The sequence below is a fragment of the Protomyctophum parallelum genome (genome assembly GCF_964188405.1).
Source record: "Protomyctophum parallelum genome assembly, chromosome: 13".
NCBI classification, from domain to species: Eukaryota; Metazoa; Chordata; class Actinopteri; order Myctophiformes; family Myctophidae; genus Protomyctophum; species Protomyctophum parallelum.
The window spans coordinates 40,079,890-40,107,174 of record NC_139708.1 but is presented as its reverse complement, the minus strand read 5'-3'; the positions used below and the strand labels follow the sequence as shown (position 1 = coordinate 40,107,174).

Below are 27,285 nucleotides of genomic sequence, written 5' to 3'. Positions count from 1 at the left end.
CACACACTCACACAGGCTCACACACACACTTGATTTATTGAAATATTTATTAACAGTTTGTAGAATGACAGTACATTTCAAGCACAAATTCAATACAAAGACTGTTAACTGTGAGTGGACGACCCAATTAAGCATTACACTTGTTTACAACAGGGTCCACATTGTTCAATTCATCAAATCATTTAGAGACATACAACTAGACACTTCTATGTAGTTAAAGAACAGAACAGGAATTCATCATATAGGAAGCAAAAAGGGAAAAGATACATATAAAGTGAGGGGAAAGGGGAGGGGGGGATTCAGATTTTACAGAGGCCAGTTTTGAATTGCAGCCATCCGTAGGTGCCCTTTGAGAGCGGTTTTGAAGGAGTCAAGGGATTCACATGTGTTAATGACACACACACACCCACACCATCAATCACAGATAGAACACTCGTTTGATACGTGTGTATGAGGCCTGTCTTGGAGATCCATTATGACCATTATGGTGGTAGGGCCTTGCATGTCAGTGTGGCCACCAGTCGTGTCCTGAACTTCTTGCAAAGTAATATGTAGATGAGTGGATCAAGACACACGTTCGTGGCGGACAGCCACATGGTGCTGTGCGATGCATATATGTTGATATTTTTGTCGCAGCCGTGACTTGTGGTGTTTCGGGTTCGGTTCAGTATGTGCTGAACGAGCAAAAAGTGGATGGGGGCGAAGCAGACAAAGAACACCACTAATACCACAAAGACCTTGGCTTTGGTTTTGCGAAAGGCCGCTTCGGAGCTGCTGCTCATGGTGGCTTTGTAGGACTTGTACACCGTCCGGCTGATGAACGAGTAGCAGACAACCATCAGAGCCAGCGTGCACCAGAACACCACCTGGACACAATACATCAGCCAAAAAGCACATACAGTGGGCAAAATTAGTTTGTGTGCAAGCTCATGTGCATCACGTCTCCAGAAAGAGAATGAAAAAAAGAATAGGGGAGCAAGGGGGAAGAGAATGGAAAAACTAAACAGGTAGCTACATATTTACACATATCCATTATCCACCCAATTAAGTATGTACGTGTGTACGTATGTATGATGTGTACATGATATTAATGAATATATTCAGCGATTCTTCGCAACAAAAACTATCTATGTAAGTACAATATGAACATACAAGTGTCATATATATGAACACAGGTTGGTCCTATGGGGAAAAACAATTAGTCTTCTATGAGTACAGAAATATTGTATACCTTCATGTCCTAATTAGTTAAAACATGACGTGACAGGAACAATAGCACCCTCTTTTGGTTATTTTCCTTTGCACTCAAATATGTCCTTGAGAGATTAGGTCGTGACAAGCATGGTCCGACAGGGTCATTGCTTAAAAGAAAGGTCTGTGCATCTCTATATTAGAGACGAGTGTCGTTAAAACGCTACTTTAATGTTACACCCAGTACTACAGTATATCACCAAGTTTACCTGTGTGTGTTACCTGCATAAGGTAGAGTGATCCCTTATACATCTTCACACCATACTCGCTCATCAAGGAAAAACATTGCAGTTCGCCTGGAACAATGGGGTGCGGTGGTGGCTTGTTCATCAGGACGATGCTTGCTATCGCTAGAGATGACAACACCAGCCAGACGGTGGCACTCAGCGCCTGACCCACCCTGACCTTCTGCACAGCGTAATCCCCGAATGGCCAGACTATCTTCAGGTAGCGGTCCAGACTAATGAGGCCCAGGAAAGCGATGCTGGTGTACATGGAGAGGTAGTACACTCTGGCCGAGTAGCGGCAATAGGCCACACCCAGGACCAAGGGGCTGACGCCTGCATAGAACAGCACCTTCACGGGGATGGCCAGAGTCATGAGAATGTCAGCCACGATCTGTTGGCGAAGGAGATTTGACATTTGATAGGTAAAGCTGTATTGATACAGGCGAGAATAAATTAATTTGCCAGAGGCAGCAGATACTGCAAAGGCAGTGACACAAAAGAACAAAATAACAAAAAAAGGAAAAAAATAGATTTGAGAGAAAACATACCATGAAGGTATTTACTTGTTACATTAACCCGTCAATATTAATATTATATAATTATTATCAATAACATAGTAATGTGTTCTCTTGTCATTCGTCAATTATTTGGGGACCCACGTGCACTATCCTCGCGTCCCCCCCCCCCCCCCCCCCAGTGTCTCCATCCACAGGTTGAGAGTTGCTGCTTTACCTTTGCCTTCACTCACCAGGTTCTTTAGATAGACCACAAATGTGGAGTTAGAGGGGATGTTGTAGAAGACCCATGCAGCCAGGCTGTTCAGTGCCAGGGACACTAGAAACACGATGCTGTACAAGCAGGGGAAAACCACAGTGATCACGTAAGCTGGAGGACCGCACCTGCTGGTGTTGTTGGACGCTGTGGAGTTCATCTCTACAACCCTTGGTGGACCTTGAGAGTGGATGGGAGTTCAGAGAGATGATGGAATGAAAAAAAGAGGACAGTAGAGGAATGTAAATATATGGTAAATATTATAATTTTTTGTCTCCACCAGGCCGAAGGCTTGGGGAGAGAGTATGTTTTGTCTTTGCTCTGCCAGGTCGAGCACTTCTTTCATCCACTCAACACTTGTCAGGAATCCAGTTTGAGTTTTGGTTCTGGCCTGGGCCTGTCTGTGGGTGTGACTAAGCGGAGGGGGGGGAATGCTATTTATTTATTTATTCCTGACCGGTACTGTTAAGTACTGCATGCCATGGTCTAGCACCGTTTACATTTTGCTACACAATAGTAATGTACTGTATTGGCTGCATAGGTGCCATGCAGTAACTGCAGTTGCATTAAGGCCTAGTCATAGTCTTGATTTTCGGTGGTGAGGTGACCAAAGGTGACTAAAGGTACTTAGTTACTTTCGACAACTGCTTAACCCATTTTGGGCGGGAACCCCTTTTTGTGTTTTAAACATTATGTTATAATTTAGCTATTGAAAAATAGCAGATCTACAAGCTCATAGCGCGCCACCAGGTGGCACCACTAATACAGAAACATGTCAGAAAACTGTCAGAATTTAGATGATTTTTTTTTTATTTCGAGGTCAGGCCTAAGGGCCGATTCATACTCCTATTTTAGAGCCGAATAAAAGTCGGTTCGGTGCTGTAGAGCCTACAATGTGACGTAATTTGAGGTTCGGGAGGGCGGGTACCGTCCTAAAGTCGGCTCTTCGGTGCTACTGAAAATTTCTGACGAGCCGAAATCATTTCGGCACTACAGCGCCGAAACAGTGGTAAAATAGGAGTATGAATCGGCCCTAAATTCTCTGCTCCTCAGTCCCTCCAGTTTGCCTGCATTCAGTTTAGTTTGTTTTTGAAGACCTATATATACCTGGATGTTGACCGCCATTTTGCTTGCTGGATATTGGATTTGTTGTTTGTCAGGACATGACATTTGACACCATTCTCTATGAGCTGCTAATCTTTGCATAAAACCCTGTTTAACCTTCAGCCTGTTTCCGTGCGCTTCTGGGTCCAAAAAACATATCCTGACAAAATGTAAGTTATGTCTATAACTATGGATCTATGAGACCGAACGATGACCGTCCGTCACTACGGTCTTAACAACGAATGATGCCCTCATCTTCCTCTTCTCGAGATCAACATATCAACATTGTCATGCCCACATGACCCGTAGAAGGCGGTCTCACCGTATAAGTTATGGCCGGTGCGGCCGGCTCCGCCTCCAGCCTCGAACGCCTCATAACGTTCCGAGCGACAGGAGATAGTGACGGTCATCGTTCGGTCTCATAGATCCATAGTTATAGACATAACTTACGATCTATATCGACCTCACTCAGACCGTCACTACGGTCTTAACAACGGATGACTTATTCCAACCAGGTTGCGAGGAACAGGGTACTCAGCCCCATCACCATCTCGCTGGGCAGCTGCAAGCAGGACGGTGGAACCCAGCGATAGCAAGCCGTCTGGCCACTCTCCTGACAGAGCATCCAGGCCCAAGGGGCCCCCCTGACCCGTCAGGGAGAACCATAGCTCGCAGTGAGCATTCTCTCTCGAAGGCGAACAGGTCTGCTCGGGCCCAGCCGAAGCGGGTCCATATCTGTGAGATCACCTGTGGGTGAAGTCTCCACTCGCCGGAGAGGGGGCCGGACCTGAACAGAAGGTCTGCTGCAGTGTTCACCACTCCCGGCACATAGATTGCCCTGAGGGAGGCCAAGCGAGGCGTGGCCCACCACAACAGATCCTGAGCCACCTGTAGGCAACGAAGTGACTTCGTGCCCCCCTGGTGATTTATATGATAGACCGCTGAAGTGTTGTCTGATCTCACCAGGACATGCTTGTCGCGGATAAAGGGGAGGAGAGCCCTGAGGCCGAGATGAACAGCCCTCAGCTCCAACACATGAAAAGCACATCTGGGTCATCCTCCGGGCCAGTCACCCCCCTGAAGCAGCAAGGGCAGAATCCATTTGTTCCGGCTCCCGGGCCGGCGGGCCGGATTATTATTATTATTATTATTTTATTGTACCGGCCCCTGGGCCGGCCGGTGCGATAGGTCGGCCGGTCGTTTGATAGGTCGGCCGGTCGTTTGATAGGTCGGCCGGTCCGTGGATAGGTCGGCCGGTCCGTGGATAGGTCGGCCGGTCCGTGGATAGGTTGGCCGGTCCGTGGATAGGTCGGCCGGTCCGTGGATACACTGGATAGGTTGGCCGGTCCGTGGATAGGTCGGCCGGTCCGTGGATTGGTCGGCCGGTCCGTGGATAGGTTGGCCGGTCCGTGGATAGGTCGGCCGGTCCGTGGATAGGTCGGCCGGTCCGTGGATAGGTCGGCCGGTCCGTGGATAGGTCGGCCGGCCGTTTTTTTCTTTTTTTGGGGGGGGACCCCAAGGGACCCCCAAATGGTAACTCTGTCATTTCTCTACCGTTTTGGACGGGGGTGGGCTCGTTGTAATCGTGTCGCCCCCCTGGGGGCGTCTTTGGGGGTCTCAAGGTTTGGGGACCCCCAGGAACCCCCAAATGGTAACTCTGTCATTTATCTACCGCTTTGGACGGGGGTGGGCTCGTTGTAATCGTGTCGCCCCCCTGGGGGCGTCTTTGGGGGTCTCAAGGTTTGGGGACCCCCAGGAACCCCCAAATAGTAATTTGGGGCCGCAGTGCCGTGACTGCTGCCGCTGCCGGAGAATGCACTCGCTGTCTCTCATATTACTTGATAAATTAATAGGTAATAAGTAATAAAGTAATTAGAAATATATTCCAAATATAAAGTAATATACCCAACACTGGATGTTGGGTACACTATGTTTTGCCTTTTGAAATGCCCCTGATTCATAGTGAAATAAACACCTAATCTACTGGTTGCCTGCTTTTGGGTTCTACTCCGTAACCTAATCCTGACAGTCTGCATTGTGTTTCACAATGGGACCTGCTGTATCAATTCTCTGAGCTCACAACATTGTTAAGAAGGCACATTTTCAGCAACACCTCTTTCCTACCCAGAGCTAGTGCTTCCTATAATAGTGACCTATAGGCGGCCGCCTAGGATGTCATTTTGAGGGGATGTCGCCAAAAAAGTGCATCATCCTTACCTGTATTTTCATTTGAAGTCTCTGCTGATAGCTGATCATCCTGAAATGCTTGATCCTGCACACAGCATGCAGTCTTATACTCACCCACCTCCAAAAGGAAGTAACAGCCCCTTTACTCGCCCATATGCGTGTGTGTGTGTGTGTGTGTGTGTGTGTGTGTGTGTGTGTGTGTGTGTGTGTGTGTGTGTGTGTGTGTGCATGTGTGCACTGTGCAGTGTGGACGTGGGTGGACACATGCACAGTGTTGGCAAGTAACTTAAGTAATATACTACTTTCAGTAATATTATTACTTTTTTCCAGTAACAGAAGTTGTTCAAAGATTGCGTTTCATTATCTTTACAGGTGTGGTTTTCATTTAGACTGTAATGAATTAATTAATTCATACACAGTAAAAGTTAAGGGCCTGATTCTTCAACGCGCTTCCGCTTATATATTGACGTGACGCTAGCGGAAAGGCATTTACGTGGATTTCCCACATTAATTTGGAATTCATGGAAATGGCCGTGAACTTGACGCTGACTTTGGTTGATCGGCAACTCCGCTAAATCCTCCGCCACCTCTTTAGGTGGCGGAGAAATTTGCGGAAGCATACACTTGCATATATAGATTTATTCAGAAGGCTTTAGTCTTCATGCTGAATCAATAAATAGTCCCCAAATCTCAGATAAAATATGTAGGCATGTGTCCCCAACATATTGGTCGATCAGCACATAAAAAAACGATATATATATATATAATATATATATATATATAAAAGCCGAGTGCACTTGTATGCCTAAATGCATATGCATTCTAGAGGCAAGTTAGCCTATAGAGTCCCATAAGGAAACTGCCCCTGCAAGCCCCGACACCTTTTTATTTATTTATTAGGATATTTATATAGCATGCCATGCGCGATTGCCTGCTCACTTGACAGCCTTCTCTAGGCTACTCGCAGTGCAAGCGTTGTGAGCTTGTAGATCGGCTCTCGCGCATGTTAAAAAACAAACTCACAATTATAATAAGAACATAGGCCTACACTTATCTGCATTTTGCACTGTACGAATCTAACGTTGTTTAGTGTGTGTTAGTGACTGTATTGTTTAGTGAGTCAGTTCTCTTGACTGTCGGTGTGTGTGTGTGTGTGTGTGTGTGTGTGTGTGTGTGTGTGTGTGTGTGTGTGTGTGTGTGTGTGTGTGGCGGACAGCAGCATGCATATAACCCTGCCGCTGAACCGAGTCCAATCTGGGTGAAATTTACATTGGAAAATTAATATAACGGCGCGGTGAGCCCGGCCAGGACAGAACACGGCCCGGCCCGACTGACATTCTGGTTCACAGACATGCCGGTCTGACAGACAGACAGCAGTCACGAGGGCTAATTAGCCCTATAAATCCACATTATGGCATCAGCGCGTGCAATTTGGCCAGTCAGTTTTAAGCCAGCTCACCGTAATTCATTATAATATGGGCAACGTTGTAGCTGTGTAGGCTGTAGGCTACTACATTGATCTCATCATGAGATCAATCAAGTTTGCCAAGTGTCCCGACTCCCGCGAATCATTTTAATATGAGGACATCATGAAATGAACCATGCACTTACATCTGACAAAGAGGATATAGGCTACCCGCTGTATATGGTTGAAATTCTAAATAGCTATGCCTACATGTCCATGCTCAGAACAAATCCATTCTCCACTATATGCATTCAGACAGCTGACAGTGAGATGATATTAATCTATTCCCCGAATGAATCAATGCAGCTCTGATTAAAAAAAAGTATCGGATATCTCTTTACTTTTGCAGGGCGCCTTTCTTTTTTTATAACCCTGCAGTGCATTCATCCTGTCAAAATTAACTACTCTACAAGCTCATCGCGCTGTTGTATAGAATTGAAATCCTCTGTGCAGGCTATGATGACGTATTTCGAGATTTCCTGTTGCCCTTATATGGTGTAGAATGGGCGTGGATGTTCCAACTAACCAGGCGACACCAGGCGAATCGCTTGGGAAAAATGCGGAAAGGATACACTCGGCGATCCGCACAAATGAAGTGATTACACCAGCTTCCCTGAATAACACGTCCTCTCAACGTAGGATGATCGGACGGATAAATACGATATCCGTTTCCGCCACCGTTACACTCTGGCGCATTTCGTTTTTGAAGAATCAGGCCCCATGTGTTCATTTAATTCAAATGAGTGTACAAATGGACCCATCATCATGTGTACACTATACAGTACACTTTTTAGAGTTAAATAAACACTGCATAATAGGGGAGGGGGGACTGCTTATGTTGAAAATGCAAAGTAAGACTTTTGGGGACAAAATATGCAATTACTGGAGGCGAGAGAAAAAAGTAATAAGTAAAGTAATAAGTGACTAGTTACTTTTCTCAGGGAGTAATAAGTAGTGTAACTTTATTCCTTTTTTTTTAAGTAATAAGTAATAAGTAGTATATTAGTGTTAAAGTAATATTTTGCCAACACTGCACATGCATGTGTGACAGGATGATTGATTGATTGGACTCATTAGTCCAATGCCTAGAATGGATGATGAGGATGGCGTACATCTTCTCTGTCCCGCACAGGGATGCCCATTGAGGCCTGGAGAGAGAAAACAGGCAGTAGGCTAAGAGTAAAATGATGATATGAAGGATAAGGTGACAATATGAATGATCCGGCCTGGCTCATAGTTCAGGAGAATATGGGACATTGACCACTGGGCATTAGTTTGTAAACAGATAAGACATTTTATCTATCAATGATCTGAATTATAGCCAACTACGCCACCTGGGGAGTTGCACCCCAGGAGATATTTACTAAAATATAATAGGCCTACTGAACACCCGGAGGACTTAATGACTCCCCAACACAGATTAATTCTACAATACCATGATAGGGCATAGGTTATACATAGTTTATATGAAGGCAGGCAGAGACGTGTGTAGGCCTACCAAAATATACTAAAATCTTTATTAAGTTAAATGGGTATTAAACAATAAAACAATTACAACTACTTCATCTGCCAAGGTCTACTGTGACATGGACACAGATGGAGGGAACTGGACAGTCATCCAGAGAAGAGTGGACAGCACTGTGACCTTCTACAGACCCTGCAGGCTCAGTACAAAGCATGGGTATCAGGCTATAGTAGCCTACTGGCTGGGACTGGAGAACATGCACATCCTTTATCCTTACCAACAAAAAGTATCAGCTGAGGGTGGATGTGGAAGACTTGAGGGAAACACAGCGTTTACCTCTTACTCCTCAAATGTAATAGATAGACGGATCATGAGTTGGTGTTTTGTGTTGTATTGTTGTGTTGCATGAATGTTGTATGCTGTGAATGTATGCAATAATATGGAAAAATATGTTATTTGAATGATTTGTTTAAGAGTAGCTGCTGTGATTCACAGTTTGGGGATCTAATAAATACATAAACATCTCTCTCTGTGGGTTCTGAGGCTGACGGCTACAGTACAAGCTACAGGTTGCACGTTTGCTGGCTTCAACAATGGATGGCATGATGCAATGTTTACTCTTTTACTGGTCATACTTAGCAGAACAGCACATTATAAATAGTCAATACCATACTTAGTTAGTAAATGTTAATACATAGGATAGTGAGAAAAAAGATGAAAACAAACGAGAAGAAAAATGTGGCTATTATGTATAGCCATTTTCGGTTTGATGTATGCACATATTTAGTCACCTTTTATGTTTTGGACGTGCGACAGACAGATTTGAACCGTCAGCCTTATGTTCCTGAAATTTTCTCCTCAGGGGATTGTCATTGTGAGTTTGTGACGCACATTTCCCGTATTTTGACAGAGTTGGCATGTTTATCGAAACCCTGCAGTGTCTCTGAGAAATCAAGACGCTTGACTTCTACCTGCTCCCTGAGGTGCTGCCCTGTATTGCCCAGCGCTCCTGTTACTTAGTTAGGATGGGTTAAATGCAGGAGGGTTGTTCTTACAATTTCCTTTTGGCAAACCTCCACCAGTATAATGAAATATTATTCAGTTTTCTTCCTCATGTCTTCACTATAATCGTTCACCATGGGTGTGACTTATTTATTGATGCTAGTAGTTTCCTTCGCTTGTCCACCAGTTATATAACAATAGTTATAATTTTGTTTAATTTTATAGAGCTACACGGCTAATAGCAAAATAGCAAAACAACTAAAAAGTGTATAACATCTCTGTCTTGTTCCATCTTATCTAGTGAACATTCGAAGTTGAATATCTAATCTGGGCGTTCCGCGTTCATGCTCTCATTGTAGGTTGATAAAGTCATGCTGTTGAAATACTTTAAATCAAATGACCACATTCTCATTTATTGTGATAGATAGATCTTTATTGATCCCTGTGTTAGGGATCAAAGGACACGTCGGGAAGACGGGAACAGCTAAGCAGTTTGGGGTCAAGTAACCTCGCGTCACCAGACTTTCCACCTCGGAGGAAAGCCTGACCTGTGTTCCTAAATTGTGTGTGATCCGGTCTAAGCATGGTTTAGACCAGATGATAAAGACAAAACAAAAATGACAATAAAAACCTCTGTGTCACTTTGTTTTGGTCCTCCCCATAGAGTTATGGCCAGTTACTGGCCATATATGGAGCGTGTCTTGAGTGTACAGGGTTTGATGAGGTCAGATCAAGATATGGAATAGCAGAGCCCATATATCTCCATATATACAGCTCCATATATGGATCGAGATCTAAGGGTGGCAGCGGTGGCATTGTCTTGAGTGTACAGGGTTTGATGAGGGCCCAGGTAGGGCCGGGCCATAATTTGCAGGCCTAGTTCTGGGCGCGGCACGGCTGCACTAATAACTTTGGGGCAGACATAGACATCTGTCTGACATCGAAGAGGACATATGGAATGTCAGAACAGGTTCTGACATATATCCATATACTAATATTGATGACACCAGGGATCTCCATACAGTATAGACTATAGGCTTAATTGCGACAGCAGGTCGCATTTACTAATGATATGATTATGATCCCTGATTTACTATCATGATCCCTGATGATGTCATAGTGATGTTTGATTGAAATTGGTATTAACAGTTTGCAGAATTCAGTACATTTCAAGCACAACTCAATACAAAGACTGTTAACTGTGAGTGGTCGACCCAATAAAGCATTACACTGTCACGAGACCTATGGGGATTTTGAGTGACTATCCCTGATGTCATAGTGATGTCACGAGACCTGGGCACAATGAATATGGGGACTTTCTTACCCCATGTATGGGGATTTTGAGTGGGGGCTTTCCTTCGGTCGCAATTATAAGTTTGCTCTGCAGTGCACAGCTGTGTTTTAAGGATGTTTTCGCGACATGTGTAATTCCTACACGCGATTCGTTCATAGACTGTGAGTTTGTGTTGTGGGGGAAACAACAACATCACCCACTTCTCTGTATCTGTATATCTTCCACTGATCTATGGACGACATGTTCCTCAGCGCCTTCGTGTTGGAGCGGCTGTCCGCCGCGGTTGTGGACATCTGTGGAGAGGTGGAGAAGACCCTGTCCTTGTACCGGGTGGAAGTGTCCAGGTCCAGAGAGGAGATCTGTCTCCTGCGGCAAGAACTGGCCCTTCTCAGAGACAACAACACCACAGGCCTGTGTGAGTGAATGAATGACCACTTTTCCACGAGAACAACTTTGGTTCTAGAATTGGTTCCGTACTCTCACGGATCCGGCGGACATTGTTTTAGTTCCAGTTTATCCGAAGCAACTTTTAGGCTTCTGAAAAGAAAATACAGACTGCCTCGTCGATAGCACGGTGCTAACATGCTAGCTTCAGTTTGTAATGTAAACAATGGATGGTACAGAACTAGCTCTAGTCTAGTCCATAGATGGAGCCGGAGTACTTGCTTTAAAAAAATAAATCACGCCCGTGTGAAGTGGGGGGCGCTCTTATTATCGTACATCATCATGACGTAACATGTCAATTTGCTCAGACACAAAGACGTACATTTTCTTTCATTGTCAATGGCATTTAATATTTGTGTTTAGCACAAAAGCCCATTTGCGACAGACACAATATTATGACGTAAATTCTCCTTTCATTGTCAATGGCATTTAGATATTTACTGCCATTGTAACATGTTCAACGAAATTGAAAGTGCCAACCGATCAGTGCATCAAACACTACACACACATAAACTGCACTTGACATATATTGCACAATGCACAATAATTGCAGCTTTTATTTCACAAACCCCTATTGTATTTAAATTAAAGGCATCTTAGCAGCATTGAGTGTGCATTAATGTTTGTGTCGGCACAAAATGCCGATTTGCTCAGACACATAAATAGCACGTGAAACACGTACTCTAAACAGACATACAGAAGGACAAATATTGCTGTTCCTTGGAGTGACTTCACCACTCAAAAATAATCAAGTGAGTGTCCATGGAATCGTAGTGGGAAAAGCCTGCAGTTATGGCTATTCGTTTTATTGTATGAGCTTTCTTGAGCCATTCGCCCAAGTGTGCTTGTTTTTTGTTTATGTTTGATAGCTAACTTTCCCCCACTGTCTTCCCCTGGCTGCAACTATAGATCCTATCGAGGGCACAAGCACCATACCCGACCACGCGTACATCCCCTTCCTGCAGGAGAAGGGCCGAGGACCCCCGGCGTTCCCCCCGGGCTCCCCGGGGGCACCACTTGAGAAGCCGGAGGAGTCAGAGGATCACAGTGTGGGGCGTGAGTTCCTTACAGGGCCTTCAGAAAAGTCAGAACACGACGTGTGGAACAGCTGCATGACTCGGCCAAACCTCGAGACACCGCAAATAAAGCACTAGTGCACGGCGAGTTTATCATCGCAACGGAGGTCCGTTCCTCTCCTGATGGCGTGAAGAGTGAGCCGTGCGACCGAGATGGAGCGGAGATGGAGTACATAGGCGTACATAGGCTACTGTCCCCCGATGACTACGGCAACGATGAGGACTGGGTGATGGGCGATGAAAGACAGCGCTCTTGTGATGAGAATCGGACAGTGAACGTGGGAACAGTTCTCAGTGATGGTCATGAGGAGGTGGGAGTCGCAACAACATCGCTTTGTGATAATTATACATCGATAAACATTTGCCCTGTGTGCGGCAAGGGGTTTGAATACACACACACTTTAATGAAGCACATAAAAACGCACAACCCCAAAAAACAGCCAAGATGGAGGAGAAAGAGGATAATGGAATTGGTGCTCCCAGAAAGAAAACGTCAACGGTGTGGAAATATTTCAAGAGAGAGGGCAACTTTGTGAGATGCACCCGCTGCCAAGCACAAGCAGTGACCACAGCGGCATTTATCCCGTTATCCTCAACCTACTGATGAATGAAGGGCCCGATGCGCCGTTGAGAGATGACCTGAATGATACAACAGCAACCCGCAGCTTTAAGACCACAGTGCGAGCACAGCTGAGAAACAGGTTCAAGTTGGACACAGAAGACTACGACTTGGCAGGCTCGCTTCCTATCATCGCCTGTATATTGGATCCGAGGTTCAAAGATCTCCATTTCCTCCCAGAGGACACCAGACTGCAGGTCCAACGCCGCCTTATTCTACTACTGCAAAGCGAGGAGCCTACATTTATTATGCAAAAGTAGATAGGCTTACACTTTAATTCACTAAGACGTTGTATGTTCCAGGCGTGGTCACTGTCTATTGTTAAGTAATTAATCATGTGTGAACTGTGAATTAGGCGTGGTCACTGTCTATTGTTAAGTAGCCTAATTAATTATGTGTGAACTGTGAATTAGGCTACTTCGAAAATCGAAACTAACCGCTCGACCAGCGGTCATGATCACCAATAGCCAAGACAATAGCCACACATTAAGCCTTTCAGACGCCACATTATGACATGAACTCCTTTCTGATTTATTTATTATTACACACTCCACAGACGCTGCTGAAGGTATACCGACGTGGACAGCGAGACAGAGGAGGCACCACCACCACCAGTGGCCGTGGTGAAAAAAACGCAACTCGAAAGTGACTATATGATGAGCTGTTCGGGCCTCACTATGCCGACAGTAATGCGACGAGGAGTGGAATACCTCCAGATTACCCGCATTCCCACAACGAGCAGCCCTCTGAAGTGGTGGGCACGTCATGAGAAGCAGTTCCCTCGTTTTTCCATCTCATCGATTGCTGTTTTTCTTTTCCGATTGCTGTAGATTTGTTGCAACCCGTCAGACGTGTTTCACTATGCGGTGAGGTTTGCAAAAGTCTTGATTTGAGAATATTTAACAGTTTTCAGAATGACCTACAGTTCAAAAGAAAAAGCACTATAAGCCTACGACTTGTGTCCTCCATTTTCAAATGCATGTCGCCATTTCAATGCATGTCGGTTCTGTTCATGAATAAACCAATAAATTGGTGTTATGCAACCTGTGGAAATTATTGTGTTCGTTAAATTTGGGTGGGCGGCCTGGCGGAAGATTTAAGACACATTTGACTTCAAGTCATGATGCAGAGAAACCCTTTGGCATGGAAGTACCTTAGGGTCATAGAAAAAGATTTATCCAAAGACACAAGCTTGCCACCGACATCAAGAACTCCCGGCCAAAAAGCTTGTACTGTGGGAACCAACACACGGGCATCGATCGAGAGGACGTCCCACACCTACCAACGTGGACGTACTAAAGAAAGATACTGGTGCGGAAAGCACAAAGGAGCTGGCCAGATGTATGGAGAACCGAGATGACTGGAGACGCCGATGGAGGGCTCGTCTGAGGACGACGTAGAGAGAGAAGCTGAATCACCCTTCATTACTGAAATATACACGTTTTTCAAAATGGCCGCCGACAATGAACCACTATTACACCAGACCCCATATCTTTGCTTCTGTTAGAGCTATAATAATAATATTGGTGTCAAAGTATACATTTTTAGGTTCAAGGGATCCAATTAAATAGATTTCAAGAATAAAAACCCCAATAGTGTTCTCGTTACCATGACAACAATTTAATTCGAAAAAATACATTTTAACAGGGTAACTTTACCCCGCCTCACCCACTAAAACTTTCATTTAGTTTCCTCTTTGGCATGGAAGTACCTTAGGGTCATAGGAAAAGATTTATCCAAAGAGACAAGCTGCATCACCTTTCATTTCTGAAATATACACATTTTTCAAAATGGCCGCCACCATTTACAGCAATACAGCATAGCCCATATCTTTGCTTCTGTTAGAGCTATAATAATAATAATATTTATGTCAAAGTGTACATTTTTGGGGTCAAGGAATCCAATAAATCTATTTCAAGTCTAAAACCCCCAAATGCTTTCTCGTTACCATGACAATAGGGGTAAAATTTGTAAATGTAATTAAGAAAATAAGTTTTAACAGTGTAACTTTCCACCCCCTCACCCCCTAAAACTTTAATTCAGTTTTACCTCTTGCATGGAAGTACCTTAGGGTCATAGAAATGACATTATCCAAAGAGACAAATAACATCACTCTTCATTTCTGAAATACGTGTGTTTTTAAAAATGGCCGCCGCCATATACAGCATAGCCCATATCTTTGTTTCTGTTAAAATGATGAAATTGGTGTCAAAGTGTACATTTATGGGGTCAAGGAATCCGATTAAATAGGTTTCAAGACAAAAAAATCCAATAAGTTTTCTCATTACCAGGGTAAAATATGATCATTTCATTAGAAGAAACATGCTTTAACAGGGTAACCTCCACCCCCTCCCCACCACCCTAAAACTATACTTAGTTTTCCATTTGGCATGGAATTAACATTGCAAAGAAATTATTCAAAGAGACAAATAAGATCACTCTTCATTTCTGAAATATATGCATTTTAAAAAATGTCTGCCGCCATTTACAGCAATACAACATAGCTAATATAATTATGTTAGAGCTATAATATTGGTTTCAACAAAGGAATTCAATTGAGTAGTTTTCAATGCAAAAAATAAAAAAATCACTAATTACCATGACAGCGGGTGGACAAATATGCAAATTTAATTAAAAAATATACATTATTTACTTTTACTTTTGGTATGGAAGTACCTTATAGGCCAGGGCAATAAGAAAGACATTATTCAAAGAGACAAATAAGAACACTTCATTTCTGAAATATATGCGTTTAAAAATGGCCACCACCATTTGAAGTAATACAGCAGAAGCAAAGGTATGGATCTTTATTATTTGCTTCTGTTAAAGCTATGATGGTAAACTATAAAGTGTACATAGGGTCAATACCCTGACAATGGGTTTGCAAATCCTATTCACATAATGTATACGAGACAAGTATCTGCAGAGAGCCATGTATAGCTGCCTCTGCATGCAGCATTTTCAAGGTGCCTTACATGGGGCCCTGTATGGGGCACCTGTTGTGGGGGATTCCGTAGTCTTACTGGGGGTCTTCAACGCACATGTGGGCAATGACATCTCCCTGATCTGAACCCGAGTGGTGGCTTTTTATTGGACTTCTGTCCTAATCATGGGCTGACCATAACAGTTATGGTCAGTATATGTTATCCCGGGAGACTCGGGCTGTTTCAGGCCTGACGGGAAGCAGCCAGTTAGGCAACTCCACAGTGGCAAAGCCCCAGAGGTTGGTGAGATCTGTCGAGAAATGCTGAAGGCTCTGGGTGTTGAGGGGATTGGTTGACACTTGACACATCTTTTCAACATAGGGACAGATAGGGTGAGAAGTTCAGTCACGCGAGAGACACAGAGTAGAGTCGATGCTTATTCGCCTGGAAAGGAGCCATCTTAGGTGGTTCGGGCATCTGGTTAGGATGCCTTTCGGGCGTCTCCCTATAGGGAGGTCCTCGATGCAAGTCAGACTGGGAGGAGATCCATTCATTCACAACCATGCATTGGCCTTGGAACACTTGGAAGTTACTAATGTTGCTCTGGAGAGGGAAGTCTGTAGCTCTCTGGTGGGCTGTTGCCCCTGTGACCCGACTACGGATAAGCGGTTGAAGATGGATGGATGGATCTTTCCAATATTGCGTGGAAGTCTGGTACTGTGCCTAAAGAGTGGCAGACTGGGGTAGTTGTGCCATTCTTTAAGAAAGGGGACCAGAGGGTGTGTGCCAATTTTAGAGGTATCTCATTGCTCAGTCTCCCTGACAAAGTTTACACCAAGGTACTGGAAAGGAGGGTCTGGCCGATAGTCAAACCTCAGATTCAAGAGGAGCAAGGTGGATTCCGTTCTTGTCGTGGAATAACTGACCAGCTCTTCACTCTTGCACAGATCCTGGAAAAGGCCTGGGAGTATGTTATCCGGTCTACATGTGTTTTGTGGATGCAGGGTGCAGGAATATGGGGTGAGGGGGTCCTTGTTGAGGGCCATTCAATTTCTGTACACCCAAAGCGAGAGCTGTGTCCGTGTGTTGGGCAGTAAGTCGGATTTGTTTGTGGTGGGGACTGGGGGTTGGCCTCCACCAAGGCTGCGCATTGTCACCTATCCTGTTTGTGACGTCATGGACAGGATCTCGAGACGCAGCCGTGGAGGAGAGGGTATACGCTTCGGGGAGCTAAGGGTTGCTTCACTGCTTTTTGCAGATTATGTGGTCCTGATGGCACATTCGGTCCGAGACCTTCAACTCTCACTGGATTAGATTGTTGTCGAGTGTTTGGTGGCCATAGGAAGACGATCAGCATCTCCAAATCTGAGGCCATGGTACTCAGCAGGAAACCGCTGTATTGTGCAACGCTGGGGGAAATTTAATGTCACCTTGTTGAGACTTATTTGATTAATTATGTGCATATTTTACCACAATTGTGATGGTAATGAGAAAAATATTGTTTTTTTGAGCGGCACTCCTATATGAACAGCTTTGTGTGTACGTGTGTATGTATGAGCACGGAATGTGCTCAGTGGATTGGCTGATGATGTATGATGATGAGTGGAAATGAGCAAAATTTTATAACCGAAGCAAAGATATTAGATCTGCTGTATTGTTGTAAATGTGTATATTTCGTAAATGAAGGGTGATGCAACCGGTCTCTTTGGATACATCTTTTCCAATTGTCCTAAGGCGCTTCCATGCCAAAGGGAAAACTAAATAAAAGTTTTAGGGGTGAGGGTTGGAAAGTTAACCTATTAAAACATATATTTTCTCGAATTAAATTGGCATATTTTACCCCTGTTATGGTAATGAGATTGTTTTATTTGTATTTATTCATTTTGCCTTGAAACCTATTGAATTTGATTACTTAGCTCCAAAAATGTACAATTTGACATCAATATTATTATTATAGCTTTAACAGAAGCAAAGATATGGGCTATGCTGTATTGCTGTAAATTGTGGCGGCCATTTTGAAAAATGTGTATATTTCAGAAATGAAAGGTGATGCAGCTTGTCTCTTTCGATAAATATTTTCCTATGACCCTAAGGTACTTCCATGCCAAAGAGGAAACTAAATTAAAGTTTTAGTGGGTGAGGGGGTGTAAAGTTACCCTGTTAAAACGTATTTTTTCGAATGAGATTTGCATATTTTACCCCTGTTGTCATGGTAACGAGAAAACTATTGGGTTTTTTATTATTGAAATCTATTTAACTGGATTCCTTGACCCTAAAAATGTATACTTTGGCACCAATATTATTATTATAGCTCTAACAGAAGCAAAGATACGGGCTATGCTGTATTGCTGTAAATGGTGGCGGCCATTTTGAAAAAGGTGTATAATTCAGAAATGAAAGGTGATGCAGCTTGTGTCTTTGGATAAATCTTTTCCTATGACCCTAAGGTACTTCCATGCCAAAGAGGAAACTTAATTAAAGTTTTAGTGGGTGAGGGGGTGTAAAGTTACCCTGTTAAAACGTATTTTTTCAAATGAGATTTGCATATTTTACCCCTGTTGTCATGGTAACGAGAAAACTATTGGGTTTTTTATTCTTGAAATCTATTTAACTGGATTCCTTGACCCTAAAAATGTATACTTTGGCACCAATATTATTATTATAGCTCTAACAGAAGCAAAGATACGGGCTATACTGTATTGCTGTAAATGGTGGCGGCCATTTTGAAAAAGGTGTATAATGTATAATAATTATGTATCGATGGTGATGATAAGGACGAGATGCCTGGAACACAACAAAGGAGCGTCAGCATCAACACACAGATTACATAAGCACCTGTTGTTACGAGATATGAGTTAGTGTTACCCAGCGTCTCTGTGGACCCTGTTCACATGGATATCACGTTAGTATGCCACTGCCCTGTGTGTATGCGCGCGTACATGTGCGCACGTGTGTGTGTGTGTGTGCCTACATGTGTGTGTGTGTGTGTGTGTGTGTGTGTGTGTGTGTGTGTGTGTGTGTGTGTGTGTGTGTGCTCGCTCACGTGTGTGTGTGTGTGTGTGTGTGTGTGTGTGTGTGTGTGTGTGCGCGCGCGCGTGTGCATGTATTATAAAACTCTTCGTCTTCGGCCAACCTTGTCCCAAACCAGTCCGTGATCGTTTGAAGGTAAGAAAACCTGTCGCATATAAAAGAGATTATATTTGATTTAGAGCCATATATATTTCCGTCAGTGCTTTAAACTCCTTATAGTTGCTTTTTATATGCCGTTTAAAGAACATTTTAAAATAGTTCAACTATAGCCGATCTGCAATCGACACGTTGTGAGCTTGTAGTTCGGCTATTTTAACTATTCAAAAATGTTTTTAAAAATGGTAAAAATAAAAAAGGGGGGTTTGACACTGACAAAAATAAGTCTTTTTAGTCGTTATTCTGTTTATTTTTAACCCATTCAGTATGGGATCCCCTTTTGGTGTTTTAAGCATTAGCTATTGAAAATTTGCTATTGAAAAATAGCTAAGCTAGAAGAAGCTTGTAGATCTGCTATTTTTGAAAATTCATGAAAATGTGGTGCAAATCATTGAATATATATTCTTTCAGAGCAAACGAATATTTGCTTCTGGGGGGGGGGGGGGGGGGGGGGCTTGGAAAAACATATTTTCAGATGACAGATGGGGGTCAGCGACCATTTTCATATATGTCTGGTGGTCCTTGACATGAAAATGTTTGAGAACGTCTGATATAGAAACATGAGGTTTTTCATAAATCTGTCAGGATTCAGAAGTATTTGTATATAGAATCGTCCTCAGGTCTTAAGAGGGATAACGTGTAAGCATTACTAATATATGTATAACATTATTTATGAATTCAATGTAGGCTACTTTTATCCCATAATATGTACGGTAGAGCATGTTAATATATAACTCATACAACTGGGGTGGTTGTGTTTGGTCTCGCTGCCATCCGTATCAGGTCAGGTCTCACCTCGACCAGGGGCTTCCCAAAGTTGGGACACTGCCGGTGGGGTATTCAGAAATATTTTACACACTGAAATACAATGTAAAAAAGTGATGAACACATTTTAACCATGATTGTTACAAAACCCCTGCATAGCCATTTAAGGGCTTAATACTTTAATAATGGGCACTGAATGTGTGCACACGTTTATGTGCGTAAAAAGGTCCATTTGGTTCCATTTGTACACTCTCAGAGTTACAGGCCCATAAGGGTCCATTTGCTTCCATTTGTACACTCTCAGAGTTACAGGCCCGTAAGGGTCCATTTGGTTCCATTTATACACTCTCAGAGTTACAGACCCACAAGTGTCCATTTGGTTCCATTTGTACACTCTCAGAGTTACAGACCCACAAGGGTCCATTTGGTTCCATTTGTACACTCTCACAGTTACAGACCCGTAAGGGTCCATTTGCTTCCATTTGTATACTCTCAGAATTACAGGCCCATAAGGGTCCATTTGGTTCCATGTACACATAGTACATGCATAACATTCGCAAGACATGGCCAAAGCATTTCCGGGGGTCCCCAGCCAGAAACGTTGAGAACCTCTGGAGTAGACAGGACCCCTGGGGGTCCCCGGACCTGTCCTAGACAGCATGAAAAGATTGAGAAGCACATTCATAATGAAATGGTGTGTTCTACGACAAAGAGAAGATATATTATTTCATTGTATTAGTATGTATGTCCACTCAGAGAGAAGACATGTTATTTCATTGTATTAGTATGTATGTCCACTCAGAGAGAAGATATGTTATTTAATTGTATTAGTAGGCTATGTGTCCACTCAGAGAGAAGACATGTTATTTCATTGTATTAGTATGTATGTCCACTCAGAGAGAAGATATGTTATTTCATTGTATTAGTATGTCCACTCAGAGAGAAGATATGTTATTTCATTGTATTAGTATGTATGTCCACTCAGAGAGAAGATGGCCGCCGCCGCCAGCCTGGTCATCTGGACTGTTGTGTGTCTCTGTAGTGGGCGGAGCTACACCGTGGAGGGACTTCCATTAATGGGTATGTACGTTTGTGTGTGTGTGTGTGTGTGTGTGTGTGTGTGTGTGTGTGTGTGTGTGTGTGTGTGTGTGTGTGTGTGTGTGTGTGTGTGTGTGTGTGTGTGTGTGTGTGTGTGTGTGTGCGCGCATGGGTAAGGACACAACACAGCGAGGACGCAGGGGTCCGCTGTGAGCCGGGTAAGGACACAACACAGCGAGGACGCAGGGGTCCGCTGTGAGCCGGGTAAGGACACAACACAGCGAGGACGCAGGGGTCCGCTGTGAGCCCGGGTAAGGACACAACACAGTGAGGACGCAGGGGTCCGCTGTGAGCCCGGGTAAGGACACAACACAGCGAGGACGCAGGGGTCTGCTGTGAGCCCGGGTAAGGACACAACACAGCGAGGACGCAGGGGTCCGCTGTGAGCCTGGGTAAGGACACAACACAGCGAGGACGCAGGCGTCCGCTGTGAGCCGGGCAAGGACACAACACAGCGAGGACGCAGGGGTCTGCTGTGAGCCGGGTGAGGCCTCACTATCACCTAAGACACACACAAGACACACTTGTGTCCTGTGTGTTCTGTGTGTCATGGCCGCCTCAATGCATTTCCAATGGGACTCACGTGGTTTGAAGACACAACCTTGCACAACCATGCAACAAGGTTGAAACAAGGTTGTGACTCCCATTGGAAGTGCATTGAGGCGGCCATGACACACAGAACACACAGGACACAAGTGTGTCTTAGGTGTGAGTGAGGCCTGTGTGTGTGTGTGTGTGTGTGTGTGTGTGTGTGTGTGTGTGTGTGTGTGTGTGTGTGTGTGTGTGTGTGTGTGTGCGTGCGTGTGCGTGCGCGCGCTAGCATGTGTGCGTGTGCATGTGCGTGCGCGCCGCGCAGCGCAGCGCTGCGCGCGCGCGCGCGTGTGTGTGTGTGTGTGTGTGTGTGTGTGTGTAACACCATGCGCGTCCAGCTTTTCTGGAACCATTAAATCAATGCGCCCAGCGATTCGCTGCTTCAGAGCCCATTTCAAGGTTGCACGGTGCCATCTTGGAAGTAGCTAGAAGTAGCTAGAACTAGCTAGATGTAGCCAAAACATCCCTGTGGGGATCGACAACCACGGGAGATGATTACTTCTATCGCGACTAGCGACGGGACTGTGATGGGCCGTCACAAACATAATCTTTGGTTATACAGTAATTGGAATCATTGAGTCCCATCCTGAGTTATTCACATTTTAAGATTTTTCATCCCATCCATTAAAATGGAGGGGGACCACTTTGGATGACGTCCCAACCGGAAATGACATCGGAATGACATCGTCAATAAACGCTCCTAGCCTGTGGTTATGAAATGATTAATGTTCCGTCTTTTGATTATTTTCCGCCCCGGGCGCTGAGCGTATCTATTTGATAGGACAGAGACCTCCGTTTTGGCAGTTAAGAGTGTTAACTGTGTTTTCCGTTCAGGCGATCATGTTCCTGAAACCAACAGGTTGGATCCAACAGAAGTTTGGGTGTTTAAGCACGCTACCTTGATGGTGGGTCGTTCCGGAGAGGTCCGAGGCTTCGTGGAGACCGTCCTGTTCGACATGGTGGTCTCCAACACCGCCAGCGGGTTCGTCAGGGACGAGGACTACGATCTCAGGATGGACTATATGGTTGTTCCGAATGTCATTCTTGAATACGGATACAACAAGGACACAGGTATACGATACACAGCCTGGCAGCAGAACAAGGAGTCAGTCAAAGAAAGCAGTAACAGTAATGTAGAAATGTAGATGTAAATGTAAATTTAGATTTAAATGTAAAAAGTTACAAGTAAACCACAAGTCTAATTGAGTGAAAGTAACCCCATCGTTCAAAGTATACTTACAGTAGGGCAGATTCACACCATGGTCCCGGATGCTGCGTATCGTTCCCGGGAGCGGATCGCCCAACCGTTCCCGGGACATATTGAAGACTCGGTGGTCCCAGGTGGATTCACACAGTCCTGGGTGTGCACTCGGGACCACTTGGCATAATGTTGTGATTAGTGTAAACGCTGCGTATACCGTTCCCCAGAGCGGTGCGTTGTGACCTTGTACACCTGCTATTTTTGGTAATTCCCAACCAAAATTGTAAAGTAATGAGCGTCGGTCACAGACATGCACAGAACAAGTTCAGTCAGGAAACTCGGTGCAGTTGCTGGCTGCATTGGGCATTGGGCCGCCTCAAGTCCACGCCCACATCCACTCATCCAATCACACACTCATTCCATTCTCAGAACGCTCTATTTAATCTGGAAGTTTGCACTATACTCATTCCTGCTTGCCTTGATGCTGCTGCTGTCTTTCTCAAACACTGCTGCTCACCCTCCCTGCACCACCCCAGCCACCACCTGTTTGGATGGTTTGGATCTGCTGGGATTCGAAGTCCCTATATGGTCGGGACTGATCATGCGCCTTATCAGAGTACGTCATAAAAGCAGATCCAATTCATCGCCAAAACCATAATGGTAAATGGTGCATTTATATAACGCCTTTATCCAAGGCTCTTTACATAGATTGTGCATTACATTCACCCATTCACACACACATTCATACACTGATGGCAGCGGAAACCATGCAAGGCACCAACCAGCACATCAGGAGAAATTAGGCGTTCAGTGTCTTGCTCAAGGACACTTCGACACTAACTCTGGGGGAGCCCACAGGGTTCGAACTGGGAACCTTGCGGTTATCATCCGGCCACTCTACCCCTGAACCACCGCCGCCCCATAATAAAATATTATTATATAATATTAATATATTTTTATATTCAATAGAAATGTATTTTATCCATTCATGATTTGTCCTGACTGAACATTATTTTAACCTTGTTGTGGTCCTCTGTGTGTAGTACACAGCTCTCTACGTTGCAGCGTTCTCAGGCCTCTACGTGGTCACGTATTTTAACGGTCCTCTATGTGTACACAGGCCTCTACACTGCTCCGTTCTCAGGCATGTACCTGGTCACGGTGACAGCCCAGCTGTGCGTGGAGGCTGACAGCGCTGAATGGTACCTGCTGGTGGACGGCCAGGCGGAGAAGACCTGCGCCCTGTTACGTCCTGTAGGTTCACACTCATTCGAGTAGCCCCTTCCTCATCTATAGGATTCAGCCCAGCTCCTTATCCAGACAATCAGTCATATCAAGACTTGACTTCTGTAACTCTCTCCTTGCTGGCCTACCGGCATGCACACTTAAGCCCCTCTTCTCGGCTCTCTCCAACATTGGCTCCCAGTTACTGCCCTTTGTATAGTTTCAAAGTAAACATTAAGTAGTAGAGGAGGCTGAATAAACAGGCAAAAAGGCCACGCCAATCTAAACCTATAGGCTGGGTGCTGGATCAAAATAAAGGCACAATGAAGAAATGAAAAATTCCGCACACCAATTGATGCTCCCAAAATATCTTTACTGGTAGGTAACGTTTCGGGCCGTTTGCTTGTTGTAAATCGCTCTGAATTTTAAGAGCCTCTGCTAGAGGTAACGTGTCATTAGTCCGACCCGTTAACTAACCCTATCCCAATCCCTGACCGCACGTTGTAGCCACGGGGTGATTGTTAATCGGCAACATGGTCGGACTAATGGGATGTCGGACTAATGCCCCCTGCCCCCTGCCAAAATTAATATTGTGAATTGTAAAGTGTGAATATTGTGAATTGTACCCTGCAGTGGTTGCTGACGCCGAGCTGCAGCCTCTACTACCGGCTGGCTGAGGGACAGACGCTCTCGGTCAGGATGAGATCAGGCTGCGTGTGGGGCCTCACCATGTCCGGGACCGCCTGGGAGAGCTAGGAGCCTCTGTGTGGGGCCTCACCATGGTGTGTGTGTGTGTGTGTGTGTGTGTGTGTGTGTGTGTGTGTGTGTGTGTGTGTGTGTGTGTGTGTGTGTGTGTGTGTGTGTGTGTGTGTGTGTGTGTGTGTGTGTGTGTGTGTGTGTGTGTGTGTGTGTGAGGGTATATAAAATGTTATTTGAACCAAATCTGTAGAGGATGTACAGTATGTTAATTATACAGTAATACATTTTCACTCAATTCAATAATAATCTCTCTGGCATGTTTTGTGTTTTTGAGATATTATGTACAAACATAATTATGTTCATGGACACATGCATTGTATGTTAATAAAAATATATAATGGTGTTGGTGTATATTTTCTGCATTTTGTGTCAATAAAAACATAATAATATTCATGTGCATTGTATCTATTTTATGTCAATAAAAACCTCACAACTGTCATGTTGGTCTCCCCATGCTCTTCTACTGAGACATTAGAATAATGATGTGCTCTAGGTGGGACACCTCCTGGTGGGTAAGTGGTACTACTACTGTGGTACGGCTTCGGTGCTACTGAAAATTTCTGACGAGCCAAAATCAATTTAAGCGGTAAAATAGTATGAATCGTATGAACCCTTAGAATCCCTGGTGAAAGGGTTTATACCAGATAATCTGCATGATGTACTGTTATAATGTTAAATACAACTGTACTCTCATACATCAGACACACCAGATAATCTACATGTTGGACTATAATAAATAGAACTGTAGGCTACTCTCAACAGACACACCAAATAATCTACATGTTGGACTATTATAAATACAACTGTATTCTCTCATCAGACACACCAGATAATCTACATGTTGGACTATGCATGGCAGGGGTGTCGTCTTCCTTTTTTTTCTTCTTTTTTTTTAAGTATTTTATTAAATTTCCACAAAGTTACAAGTCATCACATTACATGTATCAACGTTTGGAGATCCATACAGAAAATATGCTGCTTGTCATCATATAAATACATCACATCAAATACATACATCATAATGATGAATTGAACAATGTGGACCCTGTTGTAAACAAGTGTAATGCTTAATTGGGTCGTCCACTCACAGTTAACAGTCTTTGTATTGAGTTTGTGCTTAAAATGTACTGTAAATTCTACAAACTGTTAATACATATTTCAATAAATCAATCAATACATAATACATACATCAAAAAGCACAGACACCTAGGCGCCAGAGAGCGCGAGCGAACAGCACCATGCTTTGGTGCCATGTGTGTCTATCCGCTGGCATGCAACAAGACCCCCAGAGCCACACACTCAGTAGCCTATGAACATTTAAAAGTATAAAACATGTAGACGCAACCGGGAGTCACATCAGGATATTACTATTTGTCTGGGCTGTTCTAGAATTACTAAGGTGGGCCAGTTTAGGTGCGTGTGCAGTCTCTTCAGGTCCATTGTTTTTTTCCTTTTAAGTTCGGTTTTAATATGTTTAAAAACAGTGTTTGCGTCAATTACCACGTTGTCCATTAACATTTTGCACCGAGTCTTCCAAATCTTAAAAATTGTCACGCTAATACAAACCCAAAATATATCATAGTTTTATTTTCCGCAGTTAAAAATACCGTACAAAATGTCTCTGTGGCATGGCACCCTCAGGCCTATATCGTGCATCTTGCTCCAGATTGCTTTTGACCTATTGCAGTCGATGAGCAAGTGTCATATGGTCTCTAGCTCTTCACAGTCTGGCATGGGGCATTCCGTTGTGGTCACAAAGCAACTCCATTTAACCACTGCTCTAGTTGGAAGTCTACCGTGGGCAGTTAGCCACATAACGTCCTGCATGTTTCCAGTGACGAGGCCGCTGTTAAAATTATTTACTAGGTTTTTACTTTCTTCAAAGGAGCAGTGTTTAAAACGTACCATACCTCCATATATCTTATTACTTATTAAATTATATATTATTTTATTTGATTGGGTTCCCCAGTTAATATTTAAATTGCTATGTTTTGTGGTGAAATCCCCATATGCCAATTTATAGTATGGCAGTGACAGTCTGCGTCTGCCCCTCTGTTTTCTCCATGTTTTGAGGTCTCCTACCCAAGCTGCTCCACACAGAATGCCCCTAGCCACATTTTTACAGAATGCAATCATTATTTTGCTGCCGACGTCCATTGCGCCAAGGCCTCCCTCTTTGACACTTTTAAACATAAAAATCCTTTTGGTAACCTCCCGGTTGTTTCCCCAAATCAAACGTACACACATCCTATTAATTCTTGTTATGCACTTCCCAGGTGGCGGAAAAAAGGTGGCCAGGAACAATAACTTTGATAAAATAAATGTTTTTACAATCCCTATTCTCGATTTATAAGCTGCTGGCCTATCTATCCTGATGTTGTCATCCAAATAATGTATTAGTTAATAGTCATGGATGCTTGCAAACATACTCATCCCTAATGAATATTAACAATTTGTGAATCCACTTTTGCTATTGCCTTGTGGCCAGTGGTTTTGTTTCAATGTTTTGTTCAAAATGTAATAGTAGGCTATAACAGAGGGAAACAACGGTAACCTAGTAACCCATCCACCTTTATCTCATTGTGTAAATTGCCTAGTTACAAAAAGTCATGAAATGTAGAAAATATGACCC

At 44.0% G+C, this 27,285-nt stretch overlaps 1 protein-coding gene across 1 annotated transcript; it reads right to left on the bottom strand.

The window, feature by feature from the left end:
* Window positions 1–482: 482 nt before the first annotated feature.
* On the bottom strand, window positions 483–3,763 carry LOC310868657 (P2Y purinoceptor 13-like; the record flags this gene model as incomplete). Its single annotated transcript, XM_083779113.1, has 4 exons — window positions 483–866; window positions 1,474–1,869; window positions 2,227–2,429; window positions 3,676–3,763. 4 exons carry the CDS (start codon window positions 3,761–3,763, stop codon window positions 483–485), a joined length of 1,071 nt encoding a protein of 356 aa, XP_083635239.1.
* Window positions 3,764–27,285: the final 23,522 nt, after the last annotated feature.